The sequence below is a fragment of the Rousettus aegyptiacus genome, unplaced genomic scaffold (genome assembly GCF_014176215.1).
Source record: "Rousettus aegyptiacus isolate mRouAeg1 unplaced genomic scaffold, mRouAeg1.p scaffold_m13_p_2, whole genome shotgun sequence".
NCBI classification, from domain to species: Eukaryota; Metazoa; Chordata; class Mammalia; order Chiroptera; family Pteropodidae; genus Rousettus; species Rousettus aegyptiacus.
In genome coordinates, this window is record NW_023416295.1 from 109,500,687 (window position 1) to 109,515,155 (window position 14,469).

At 34.4% G+C, this 14,469-nt stretch overlaps 1 protein-coding gene across 6 annotated transcripts in view; it reads left to right on the plus strand.

Moving 5' to 3' along the window:
* Positions 1–2,491, plus strand: part of PPP1R12A (protein phosphatase 1 regulatory subunit 12A) — a 127,763-nt gene extending 125,272 nt beyond the window's left edge. For 4 of the 6 annotated variants that reach the window (XM_016132331.2, XM_016132329.2, XM_016132330.2 and 1 more), the window contains one exon: positions 60–2,491. In XM_016132331.2, the coding sequence (XP_015987817.1) occupies positions 60–146 (87 nt within the window). In that variant the 3' untranslated portion in view covers positions 147–2,491. The remainder of the gene's footprint in view (positions 1–59) is intronic. The other 2 variants (XM_016132334.2, XM_016132328.2) reach the window with 2 other exon arrangements.
* The last annotated feature ends 11,978 nt before the right edge of the window (positions 2,492–14,469 follow it).

Here is a 14,469-nt window from a genome sequence, read left to right on the forward strand (position 1 = left end):
AGAGTAAATATTTTATCTTTTTATTGAAGCAAAACTTTTTCTTTATTTTTCACCTATAGATGTTACCAGACCTAAAAGCAGACAACCAGAGGCTAAAGGATGAAAATGGGGCCTTGATCAGAGTTATAAGCAAACTTTCCAAATAATAAAAAAAAAAAGGCAGCAAGTAATGGAATTGCACATATTAGTAACCCAGTGGACCATAATTGACAGTCACTGGAAACGTGGGAAGAATCCTTGGAGACTGTCATTTTCGGATATCCTGCCAAATGCCCTCTTATCTAGGAGTTTTGTTTTGTTTAATTTTCTGGGTTTTTCCCCCCTAGTATCAAGACCATTGTTTCATGTTAATGCAGCTGCTGAAGAAGATTTTTTTTTTTTTTAATGACTGAGAAAACTTGTTTACAGCTCCAGCATATGAGGAAAGTGTTCAAGGCCAGATATGCCTCAGATATTTAACCCGTAAGCCTTAGTTGTACATAAATACTTTTGTGTCAACAGAAACTTTCAGCTCTCACAGAAGACAGTTATTCAGCATTTTTTGATGTGCCACATTTTCCGGTTTTTCGATATTTAAAATTTTTTTTTGGCTTTACATCTAAGTTTGAGTTTGTATGTTTTTCCTTCTAACTCTTCATGTGGCAGACTCTTCTATGTTTTCACAGCTTTCTCATTTACTGAAAGGAACACTTGGTCTTCTGAGGTCATTGTCGTGTATTAGTCTAATGCTGTGTTGTCTCCCACCTGGAACTGAATTGCTTGGTGGAACATTTGCTTTCACTGTTTGTGCAATATGCATTTATTTCTTATATGAATGCTTTAAAGTCAATTGAGATTAGATTCTTTTAAGTCCTACTTTCTGCCTTCATTTGTCACTTTTTTGTTTTTGTTTGTTTTTTACTATTGTAGTATAAGAAGTTAGACTCTATAATCTTCACATTCATTTTAGCAGGTACTGAGTGATGCTGTATATAAAAATAAGTGTATTGTTTTGATTTTTAAACCACCACATGGCATGCTTGACTATTTTCTTATTTCAAATGTCTATTAATGGAAAGTAGGCTACTCCATAATAGTGTTAAAAACAAAATTTGCTAACGATGTGATATAAAGACTTTAAAAGTAACACGTTATGTGGAGCCCTATCTTTATAAAAGTTTTCTACTGTAAAGTGCTTTTATTTTCAGTTTTCCTTTGATAGTATTCAGCTATAATTAAAGTTGCATAAGAAAATTGCTTCACATTTCACGTACTTATATTTATCTGAGTGCTGTCTAAACTGTTGTGCTAGCCAAAGTGATGCTATGAAATCATTTTCAGACTTAACCCGTGAGTTAATGTTAAATGCACTGTTATTGCCATGTGAAGAGGCATTGACTTTAATACCACCATCATGTTCAGACCATTTTATACATTTCAGTGGCCTTTTTTAAAAAAAAAAAAAAAAAAGTAAAACCAAGTACATAGCGAAGATGGCTTTTATTTGGACAAATAGCTTTTATATTTTCATTGAACCGTGCAAAAAATATTACATCTTTCTGGCACATAACTGTCTCCTTAACCACTGAACAGTTCAGCCATTTGAATAAATTGTACATTGTAAAGCTTATAGTAGCTAATTGTATTATTGATTGTATTGTATACTATATTAAATGTGAATTTGTACCCCTTCATTTTAAAAGGTCATTGTGTTCTACTGCCTATTTTAGATTACTTTGGGGTTGGGAAAAGGTGTTTTGGTAAGCAGGATTTCACGTCCTCTCTTTGGATTGGTTTTATGAAGATATAAGGTTATGCTCTTACTACCAAGCTCAGGATTCTTGATTTTTAAAGGTACAAGGATAGTGGTGGGAATTTTATTTTTGGTTATATTTGAACTGTATGAATGGTGGGTCTGAATAAAGAGAATTTCCATGGTCTTATGTGGACGAAAAATATACAGATAATTGATCAGTTTGAGTGACTGCAACATGTTCTGGTTGCACAACAGTTAGGCATGCTGAGGATTATACTTGTGAAGTTCGGATGCCTGTGAAGAATGATTAAATACATGTTTCTAATATTTTAGTGTTTTGTATTTAGGTTATTTATTCTTTGTATCTAAAACTGAACAGCTACTGTGCTATATTGATTTTATTGGTAGTATTGAGCAGACCTTGTTTCTGCATGAAACTAGTTGCAAAACCCACTATTTTGGAAATAAAAATGTATTTTGACATATACAAATAAAATGAATAAAACTATTTTAAATGTGTGAACTTTTACTGAAGACATTTTAAATTTTGTTCTGAGATATTTAAATTCTGCATGGGTATTTTTTCACTAATTGCTTTGATTCCAATTTGAATAATTTTTGAAATTGTAATATTGTGATAATTTGCACAACATTGTACATGCACATCTGTAAATGCAATTTTAATTGCCATATTTATGCAATCTGTACCAACTTGGACAAATGTTTATATATTTTACATAAAGCTGTCTGTGTGCAGAATCTGAGAACTAGTTTTTTATGATCAGTGGGTAAAAAATAATGCCAACAGTGAGTTTCAAGATAGTAGCTTTGTAGTGCAAGATTCATTTGCATAAACATTCGATGGTTTCCAAACTAAACCTGTGATTTTTCTTAGCTGCAAATACAGGCTTGGGGATATATATAAAGATAATATTCCATTGAAATGTAAAATATTAGGTCATTTCTAACTTAGATTTGTCCAAGGTTCAACCCCATCTGCTAACACATCTATAACTAGATAAGAGGCACTTTCAGTTGGGGACTTTGATCCAGCACTGTGTTTAAATTCATACAATAACTGAATTCTTTCTATTACTCATTACTTGCCTTGTACTTGATCACAGAACAATAGATATTACTGTTGTTTGCCCTCCATAAAAAAAGAATTTCACATGCAAATACTTTAAAGCCAAATGAAAGGCAGTTACAGAACTGTCTAGAAGAAGAAATTCCTATAAAAAATAAAGTAGATAGTCATTAATCCATTAGTCTTTCTTACCACTTAGTCTTTCTTACCTAATCTGAAAGTTATGGCTCCTAATGTCAACATTGCATCTATTGGAAGAAGATAATATCCAAACTAGTTTTCTCCAAACTAGAGCCACGTATTTTCCATAGGACATAATAGGCTTGTTGGTTGTCCTTTGTCATAAGCAGAACACAGAGCAAACTCATAACAGTTATAAATAATCCATCAGTCATATCTTCTAATGAAAATCTTTGGTTGCAATATGAAAGGTGGCTGATAAGCAGTCTTTTCTGTGATGTCCTTGTGTCTTGGGTGTGCATGTTCAACAGGGATAATATACACATGAGAGTTGCTGTCCAAAAGGATTGGATATAGAATGAAATATTTATTTTCCTATGCTATTATGTATATAAATAACTACATTTCTTGACTTTCATTTGGAAAAGTTCTTTTGGGTTAAGTGTTATGTAAATAGTGTTTTTTCTCTGAGGCAGGTGGCAAAAAGTGTCATATTGCTATTCCTTGCCTACTAAATGCCCCGATAACAAAGTAATAAATTCCAAATAAAAACATAGGCATCAGAAGTTTAAATTTCTATAATAAGGTAACATAAATAACTATCTTATTGTCATTTTATTAACTCATAGATATGACCCCACCCAAAAGAAAGCATTTAAAATAGGCCTCTGTAATACAACAGTAAGACCCTCTCACTTGTGACTGTATAATTCTTAGGGCCAGAGCACTGTTGAGCAGATGCACCTTATCTTCACTTGCTTTAAACAAGTACAGGGCAAGAGAAGCCCCACAGAAAAATGAGATAACTTGGCAGTATAAATAGTATATTAGTGCACTCCATTCTTCTACAATTGCGGATATGTCAAAGTGTATTGTTTTTACAAGTTTTAAGAGCATTTTAGCAAACAATTTGGATCAAAATTTCGTGGGATCCATAAGAGTGCCTTTGCAAAATCTCTGAATTGCTGATTTTTTTTTAACACTTGACATGTTGGAAAGAGCTTTGCATTCAGACAGATTTAGATGTAAATCTCAACCTCACCACTTCATAAATGTGATATTGCTTGCTCAAATTACTTAACCATTTATGCTTAATTTCTTCTGGTAAATGACATCTGTATAAAATGTCTTGAATCGTTATTGGAGCTTAGTGGATGGATGCTCAAATGCAATTATTATTACTTTGAAAAAATTAATTTGTAACTTTAAAAGTACTGATTTACTTTGGAATGTAGTTTTCTTTCTAGGACCATTTGATAAATGTTAATAACTGGTAATTCCCAAGAATCTTGTGTTAAAAAATTTAATAGTACTGTTTCCTCTTAGAATACATTAAAGCAAAATGTTGGAATAATTTACATAGTTAACAAATGCTAATGTTTTTTTACACTGAGATCAGTAAGGGGGGAAGATATAAGAGGTAGTTTTCAGTTGACTTCCTTCAACCACTGGGAAGAAGGAAAAAGTGTACCCCTGTAACTATGTCACATCTGATGGGTTCCAGGGATGTGAACTCTACTCAGATGACTAATCCATTTATGATCGGACCTCAGTTGCTGTTAGCAAGGAGGGAGAGGGGAAGTAACAGGGAGTTTATAGGTGTGGCATACAAAATGCATTTGCTATAGAAATTGTTTGTTTACTGTTAATAATTGCTGTTCAATATATCTTGTTTTTGTTAAAATTTATAGTTGGAATGTCAGGGTTATTAATTTTGGAGCTTTTAAAGTTTACATAATGTTTCTCAAAATATCTTGAAGTCATCTGGGCCATTTATCAGCTTTCAGATTAGGCTCACCTTGTTATATAATGGTCTTCTGCATAAGTTTCATATATATATATATATATATATATATATATATATTTTTTTTTTTTTTTTTTTTTGGTCTGATATTAGAATCCTGCCCATTTCATTCTTACTTCATGCTGGACTGCACCTCTATAGTACTTGCTTTACTGTGACCAGAAATAGAAAAACCAGGGGGACGGAAAGGGAGCTGAATTTTTAAGCTTTTTTTTTGTTTTTTGTTTTTTGGTTTTTTTTTTGGTTGTACTCAACTATGGGCTCCTAGAAAGGTCTTGGATCTTTATTCTCAGCAGTTAGCACAGTGTCTGACACATAGTAGGTGTTATTGAATGTTTTTAAAAGGAAAGGTTAAATCTCAACAATTAAGTTGTGAGTCATACGTGTTGTAGAAGAACAAGTTTTGACTGGCATCTAGATTTTTAAAAGCGGATTTTAAGCTGTTAAACATTCAGGTTCCTGCAGACTTTGTCTCTGACAGTCAGTTCTTGTTAGCACTTACATGCCAGACACTTGGCTCATGTGGTGGGGATACACCCAAAAGCAAAACAAGCAAAAATAAAATTCCTGCCTTGGGGAAGGTATATTCAAATAGTGGAAACATTGAAAATAATTAGACTATTTTAGACGATACTAGGGACTATGGAAAGAATAGAGCAGGGCAAGACTTTGGGAATGAGGGGAGAGCTAGTCAGAGAAGGCCTCACTGAGAAAGGGATGTTTGAATCTAAAGTGGAAGAAGGGAAGGGCAAAAACCAGTTATCTGGGAGAAGAGTATTTCCAGGCAGAGGGAGCGACAAAAGCAGAGGCCTTGAGGAGCAGATGTTCTCAAGTACTTGACAATAAGGCTAATGTGATAGCCAAGTGAGCCAGAACGGCAGAGGAAGTGGGAGAGGCGACAGCTGGAGGAAGGACTTGGTTTAGATGTCTATTGACCAACCACATACAAGAATTTCTTGGATGTGATGGACTTGCTCCTTCAAGAACCCTACTTATTATTACCTGTAAACATTATTTTTTATTAGATAAGAATTGAATTATCAATTGAAGAGAGTAATTATTCTAGAAAATCCGGGCTAAGTTTCCTAAGGGGAAACATTTACAAAGACTCCTGACAACAAATAAATGGAAAAATGGACTATTAACAACATTACTATATTAAAGAAGTGCATTGGTTCATTGGGAAAAATAAACACTTTAGATCGAGTTTCAGAAAAATTTTCTCATTGATTTTACCATCGATCAATACACCTAATATACATTTGTCTTTACTTTTTTTGGTAGTATTTCTTCAGATGCTCATTTCTTATTTGTGCTTTCAAAAGCAAAATGTAGAATATAAGGTGTGCTTCCACAAATGTTATAGTGTAGTTCCCAAGGGATCAGAGTACAATAATCCAAGTGTGTAGTATTCTCCATCTTTTCTTGCCCTAACAATGTACCAAGAATGGTTAGCTTAATGATCATTCTACAAAAGTGGTTCTCTAATTTGAAACACCTGGAGAACTTATTAAAACATAGTTTGTGCCCCACCTCTTATTTCTAACTCAGTATTTAGGAGCAGCAGTGAAGCCAGTGAATTTGCATTTCTAGCAACTTTCCAGATAATGATGATACTGCTGGTCCAGGGACCATATTTTGAGGCATACTGCATTACAATATCAGTTCATCTTTTGAGTAGAAATAGAGAATTCAAAAGAAACCCCTTGTGAAAACCTAAATGTTGGTAGAGTATCCTAAATTAATAGCTAAAAGGAGACCATATAGACATCAAACTTTGAGTAACACCGGTGATACTTAATAAAAGATCCTGTATCTAATACCACAGACTGGCTGGGGAATGGGACCCATGCAGACAAATCGATTCCAATTTACCAGGGAATAAGAAAAAAAAAAAAGATTTCATGTGAGACAAGCAGCTCAACGACAGTCCTGTACATTTCATCAGGAAAAGAAAAAAGAAAAAGAAAAAAGCCAATCCCCTTCTTGGTAGAGAGATAAAAAGCCTAAAACTCCAGGTGTGAGAAGGTCAAATGTCCTAAAATTTACAATCAGGAAAGTCTGCATTACTGCCTTCTTATCTCTGAGGCTTAAGCTGCCCGCATTCCATGCAGTTCATTATCAACACTGCATGGCATCCTTTAGGGACTCTACTACATCTAAAATATGCATCCATTTTTGTTATGTGGCCTAAGTGGTAGACATACCAGGACTACTACTTAACTATAAACCCTTGGATTAGGGGAAGATGCACTTAAACAGTTTGCACAAATTTTCAAATTGTCATCCTGGGACCAACAATATCAACATCACCTGGAAATTTGTTAAAAAAGCAAATTCTTGGTCCCCATCCCAGACCTACTGAATCAGAAACTGAAAAATGGGGCCCAGCTGTCTTTGTGTGTGTGTGTGTGTGTGTGTGTGTGTGTGTGAACAATTTATTGACAGATGAGAACAATACATATTGGAGGAGAGGAAAGATATTTCCTTCTAGTCACATGAAGGACTAAGGTTGAGAATAGGAATTTAATTTTTCATATTATCTTTGGGCTGATTTGACATATTCATTTTAAGATTCTGACCACTTGATCCACAAGAAAACAGTGGTGAAAATATGAAATGGGCTTTTTGGAAAATGCATTGCCTCAAGAAGACATGAAAGACATTAGTAAAGCAAGTTTTCAAACATTCCTTATTAGAACTACTCTACCATCTTGACCAGAACCTGCCCCCAGCAATGTTTTGCAACAAGCCCTTCAAAGAAATGTGATGCAAGATAAAATTTGAGAACTACTGGTTTCAAATCAAGACCACCTGGGCTGAAATTGAACTAAATGTTTATACGCACGCACACACATGCACATATATATATACATATATGTGTGTGTATATATATATATATATAAAATAATTTTTTCCCCTCAAAGAAATGAAGAGTGAAAAAGAATTATCAATGAAGTGTGAAAAATTTCTAGGTGTGTCAGGAATGTAGTGTCGTTTCCACTCAACCTGAAAAATTCTAGGGAAGATTTTACTCTTGAAACTGGATTGGGGAGATTCATAATCAGATGAATTAATCTGAAGTGAGCAGATTCACCGCAAGGTAAGTACAATGAAATTTAAAATCAATGGTATATAGAAGGTAAATAACAAAAGACAAACCCAGCTCAATGCCTAACTGTTAAATACTCTATAGGCCTAGCAGTAGATTGTCAGTTCCAGTAATAAATACTATTTACCATAGCCACTCTTGTTCTATACATTTTGTGGTATAATAAGTACAAGTATCAATAAATATAAGATGTAAGTATAGTATAATGAGTATAAAATAGAAAAAAAAAGCAAAAAAAAAATATTTTCAAACGTATCAAGAGAAAGCAATTAACAGAACCAGATTTAGAGATGGCATTGAAACTAATAGGAAATCTAAAATCATTATGTGAGTATATTCCATTTTTTAAAACAACCAAGAAAAACTATTTGTAATAATAGTAATAATATAAAATCACCATGAGTAACATGTTACTCTACAGTAGGAAATGTGGGGAATGAATAGACAAGGAAATTCGGCACATACAGAAACTAAGAGTCAAAAGGAAATGGTAAAAAGAAAAAAAATAACAAAAGAATGCCTTCTAAAGACACATCACATTTGACACAGCCAAGGAAAAAAAGAATAAAGTTGACAAATATTATCCAAACCAAAGTTCAAAAAGAAAAAAAAAATATTTGAGGAAAAGAAAAACACGAGATCTGTGAGACAATATCATATGGCCTAATAAGTGTGCAATTTGAATCTCAGAAAGAGAAGAGAGTTAAAATGAGAGAAGAAATGTTTGAAGAGAGAGTTGTTGAGAATTTTCCAAAAATTATAAAACATAAAACCACAGTTGCAAAAAGCTGAGAGTCCCAAGAGAATTTAAAAAAATAATAACTAGATGCATTATATTCAAATTGCTGAGACCAAAAGATAAAGAGGTATCTTGCAGGTAACCAAAGGGGAAAGAAGATACATACAGAACAAAGATGAAACTAATAGATCCCTCAGAAACTATGCAAGCCAAACAACACTAAAGTGACATCTTTTAAGTGCTAAAGGAAAATAACGTGTCTCTGATTTCTATGCACAGCAAAACTGTCTGAAAAATGAAGGAAAAATGTTTTTCCAGACAGAAACCGAGAAAATTCAATAGACAATCTACACTACAAAAAATTTTTAAAAGAAGTCTTGAGGTAGAAGTGCAGATTTAATTTTCACCTGAAATAAATAAGCTTGTTCACATATGTAAGGGGTTGAAAACTACAGCAAAATAGACATTACTTTCCTATGAATTAGGAGATATTCTTTTTTTACAGAAATCTAGAACTTCCCTAGGGGCAGATCAGTAAATCTCATCTGAGTGTACAGACTGTAGCTCACAAATTCTAAGCAGATTTAGAGAAAGGGACCATCCTCAAGTCATACTGTGTTGGAAGGGAAGGAAAATACTGTTTAGTTCTGCTCTGGAGTTCTTCCAGGTGATTTTAATAAAATTGGACATTTGGTGATACCCCGCTTCGCTTTCAAACTTAAGCAGTAGTGGAAACGTTTCAAGCTGTCTTTTTGCAACATGACTTTTCCAAAGATCCAATTTCCCTTGAAATCCAAGAATCTTGTCACTTGATATCATAATTTTTTCTATAGGGTCTTACAGAGATTTGCTCAACTGATTCATGTGATTAAAAAATGTCTGCTAAGTAGGCCATTTCTGCAACCCTTCTTCATTTCAAAGCGCTGAGTAAACTCTAGCCCTCTATTTTCTTGCAAGTACTCCTGTAAATCTCTTTTAAGCTCACACACCCTATTGAGAACTCTGCCTCTGATAAGCCCCAGTTTTCTGCATGTGACAAGAAATATAAGCACTCTTTGTCTAGATTTTCACACAACTTTAAAAAAACATGCTTGAGTAAATCAGTCTTTGTTTAATAAAATTAACCATATTTATAACATCTTTCCAAATTTCTGAATTGCATCTCTTGAGTTTCTGACATAGCATCTCCCTGTGAAGAAAACAGTATGTCACGACAATAGCAACATCTGGATCTTCTTTTTTACTTTTTTTAAACAAGAGGTTGCAGCCAGCCATTGATAAGACATCATCAGTCCAGAAGCCAACAGAGTTCCTTTAAGACAGACCTTTTGTTTCCACATATGAAAAGAAAACTTTAATATATCCTGGCCTTTGCTTGTTTCAGGCATCTCATGAAATCACAATCTCTAACAAAACTCCTAAGCAACATCTTGCAGAAACCTAGGTTCTATGAAACCCCAGTAGAGAAACTCTGATTTAGGGATTGCAGTGTTCATCCTTAAATTATCATAGTCCACTACTAGTTAATATTAAAGCACTTCATATAAAATGGAAGAACCTTGCAACAATTTATCCCATTTGCCACCCTTCACTCCTTATGCTATTACTTTCATACGTTTTACATCTACTTATTTATAAATACCACAAAACTTAACATTTTTATAATAACGTCCTTTAAATTAAGAGGGAAAAAAATGTCAGCATGATAGGTAGAATGATGGCTCCCCAAATATGCCCATGTCCTAATCCTCAGAACTTGTGAATATGTTAGGTTATATAGCAAATAGGACCTTCGGTAGCAGATAGAATTTAAAATGCTCATCAGTTGACTGTAAGATAGAGATATTATCTTGGATTATCCAAGTGGCTCCAATATAATGACAAGGAACACTAAAATGGAAAAAGGGAGGCAGAAGAGAACCAACAGAAATGGCAGCATGAGCAGGATGCAACTTGACATCATTGCTGGCTTTGAAGGTAGAGAAATGAGGCCACAAGCCGAGGAATGGGTATAACCTCTACAAGCTGAAAAAAAAAGCAAGGAAACTGATTCTACTCTAAAGCTCCCAGGTGGAACATCACCCTCTTCATACCTTAATATTAGCCCAGCAAAACCCGCTTCAGACTTTTGTCCTTCAGAGTTATCTTTTTCTTTTTTTTTCTTTCTTTTTCTCAATTTCCTCATCTGTACAGAGTTATTATCTTAATAATAATAAATTTGTCTTGTTTTATTACTAATCTTGTTGTGATTTCCTTTGATTGTTTTAAGATTTTTCTCTTTATTTTTGTTTTTCAGCAGTTTGGTAGTACAAAGGTGTGGTTTTCTTTGTATTTCTACTCCAAGGAATTTTCTGAAATTTTTGGAACTCTAAGTTGATATTTTTACCAAATTTGGGGAATTATCGGGTTTTTTTATTTTCCCCCAAATTTTCTTTTTCCCCATTACATTATTTCTGTCTTCTCTTGAATTCCAATTACATGCACGTTAGGCTGCTTGATATTGTCGTACAACTTATTAAGGCTTTGTTCATTTTTCTTCATCCTTTTTCTCTTTGTTCTTCAGTTTGTGTATTTCCTGTTGATCTCTGAGCTCACTGACCTTTTTGCCATCTTTAATCTGGTGTTAGTCCTCTCTGGAGACTTTTTCATTTCAGATATTCAGTTCTAGAATTTCATTTTTTAATTTTTTTGAAAAAATAGCTTTCATTTTTCTCCTGAAATTCCTCCACCTGTTCATTTACTATGACTATTTTTTCCCGTAAGTCTTTGAAAAAATTTATAATAACTGCTTTAAAGTCCTTGTCAGCTAATTCTAACAGATTTATCATCATTAGGGTCTATTACTACTGATTACTTTTTCTCTTGATCTTGACTCACATTTTTCTATTTCTTTACATGTTAAATATTTTTATCCTGGCCTTTTTAGATAATAATGTCCATAAACATGAATTTATCTTCCTCTGAAGAGTTCTGATTTCCATTCTAGCAAGCAGTTAAGTTACTGACTGATGACTTTGAACTGGTATAAGCTTACTTTTTATATTTTTAAGACGGATCTATTTCAATTTTATTCTTAGTCTTAGAGCAAAACTTTAGTCCTAGGAAATAGTCTTTATTCCAAAGGTGTGGCCCCTCTCTAGTTTTGATTGAACATTTAGAGTGTTTACTAAGTCCCTGTGACTTGGTAGGCGCTACGGTCTAAGTGTTTTTGTCCTCCTAAAATTCACATCATTTAATCCTAATATCCAATGTTATAGTGTTAGGAAATGGGACCTTTGGGAAGTGATTAGGTCATGGGGGTGGAGCTCTCATGGATGGAATTAATGCTTTTACAAAAGAGATTCCCGCAGAGCTCCCTAGTGTTTCCACCATGTGAGGATACAATGAGAAGTCTGTGACCTGGAAGGCGGCCTTCATCTGACCATGCTGGCATCTTTACCTTGGACTTTCAGCCTCCAGAACTGTGAGAAATAAATTACTAGTACTTATAAGCCACCTAGCCTGCGATATTTTGTTTTAACAGCCCAAATGAACTGAGAGTGTAGGTAAGACTCAAAATCCATACTCTGTCTCTTCTCTAGTAAGCAACGACCCAAACTTCTCCTCAATGTTTTCTAGGTGTTGCTTTCCAGGGCTTTTTTTGAGAGCAGGCAGGCATGTGCAATTAAGAAGTCATTCAAGGATCTGAAGGAAGTTTGAACTTAGATTTTGGGACTCCCGTCCTTTGGCTCTTACTTCCAGACTCATCCCTCAGTTTTTGGTTGTTCTGGCAGCCCCTACCCCTGTCCTTTGGTACCTCAAGCCTCAAGACTTTAGCTTAAGTTCTAGCTAACCTCCACTGAAATCATGGAATACTGTCAGGGCTTAATCTGTTTAAACATGGATCTCACCAAGTGTAGTTTCCTTTTATACTGAGTTTGAGTCCTCTCTAGTTTTTTTTTTTTTTTAAAGGATAGAATTGGCATGGAGAGAGTACAAAGTGTATAATATTTTCTGTAACGTGGCATTTCTTTTTAAAATTAAACATTTTCTATTAAACAATTTTTATTTTTTTAATTAGAGTTGACATTCAATATTATTTTATTCGTTTTGAGTGTACATATAGTGATTAGACATTTATGTAATTTTGAAGTGATCCCTCTGATTAGTACCCATCTGGCACTATACATAGTTGTTACAATATTATTGACTATATTCCCTATGACTATTTTGTAACTACCAACTTGTACGTAATCCCTTCACCTTTTTCACCCAGCCCTCTAACTCTCTCCCAAAAATTAAACATTTTTTATGTAAAGAGTTTACGTGAAATGAGAAGCAACTCGGGTACTAGGAAGTGCATAAATTAAAGGTGTGTTTGTGTGCAGAACATGAGTTATCTTTGAATTAGCTGTCGGATGGGAGCAGATGGTTTTGCAAGGGTGGAGAAGTGTAAAGAAACAAAGAAACTACCATTATACAAAAGTAATTAGTGTCAACTCATTGCCAAATGCCTGTCAGATTACCTTCTGTAGTAGAAGAATAACTAAATCTGTCATAGGGAACCTCAAATATTTTATTCAAAACCTCCAACTTAATATTACATAAAATAATGAATAAAATATATATATACAACTAATATATATGCCTTTGGATGCAAATTAGAGAGGGATATAGAAAAGGGAAAACAACTAATTTGTAGAGTAATGAAATTTGGGGAGATTTTTAAGTCAGTCCCTCTCATTTTTTTTCCTCCCAGGGACAGACATAATGGTGTGTCCACATTTCCATGGAATTCCTAGATGGAGGCCTCGGGCACACACAGGACACACCGGAGATTAGGAGAAATCTCTTTCAGCTTGCAGTAAGACCCTTCCTTACCCCATCCCTTTTTCTTTCCCACTCAGGAAAGTAAAGTATATTAGAATTCAAGTAAGTAAAAACATTATCAGAGAAACATTACCATATTCTACCCTGACTTATTACATAATTAGGAAACATTCCTTTCACAGATATTTACTGAATGCCTACCATGTGCAATGTACTGATTCTTTCCATTATTATTGCAAATTATTGATTACACAGTTTATGACTGGTTTAGGTAAGGCACCTATGTAAAGCAACAAATTAAAAAATCTCCGTTTTAAATAATTACATTGTCAGAAATGCGGACGAGAAGGGGGTTCTATAGAAAGTAACCTCGCAGGGTGATTTGATCAAAAATTCCTAAGTAGGCAGCTCATCCTGGGTAGTCACACCCCAAGCATGTAACTTCCTTAGTAAAAGGTTTATCTTTGCCCTAAGCAAGCCCTGTCCGTTGTCTCTGTGCATCTAGGTCAGCACACCTTTGAAATGCGTCTTTTCAGAAGTTCCCCTCAAGGGAGCACATAATCTTGTTAACTATCTCATAATCCAATCCCCACCTTGCTTTCTCCCACTTTTCATAGAATCTTCTTTAGTCCCCTCCTTAACTCCAAATGCATAAAAGAAGTTGCAAACTGCCATCCTGGAAAGCATTTGAGATCTTCCTTTCTGGCAATCGTCATCAGCATTTCATGTGCATTACTTTCTCTTAGTTCTGAGTACTAACCTTCCTGCCTGGTTTATCCTGCATACTTTTATCACTTAACATTTTCCTCCTATAATGTAACCTCCATGAGGGCAGCAACTTTGTTCTATTCACTGCTCTATTGGCACATAATAGGTGTTCAATAAACATTTGCAGCTTTAAGGCATTATGTCATATGCAGTTTACTGGGTCAGAGAGACGTATATCCACAATTTTAGGTTTATAGTGACCAGTGCCATATGTGATATGGAGATGAAGCCTGGA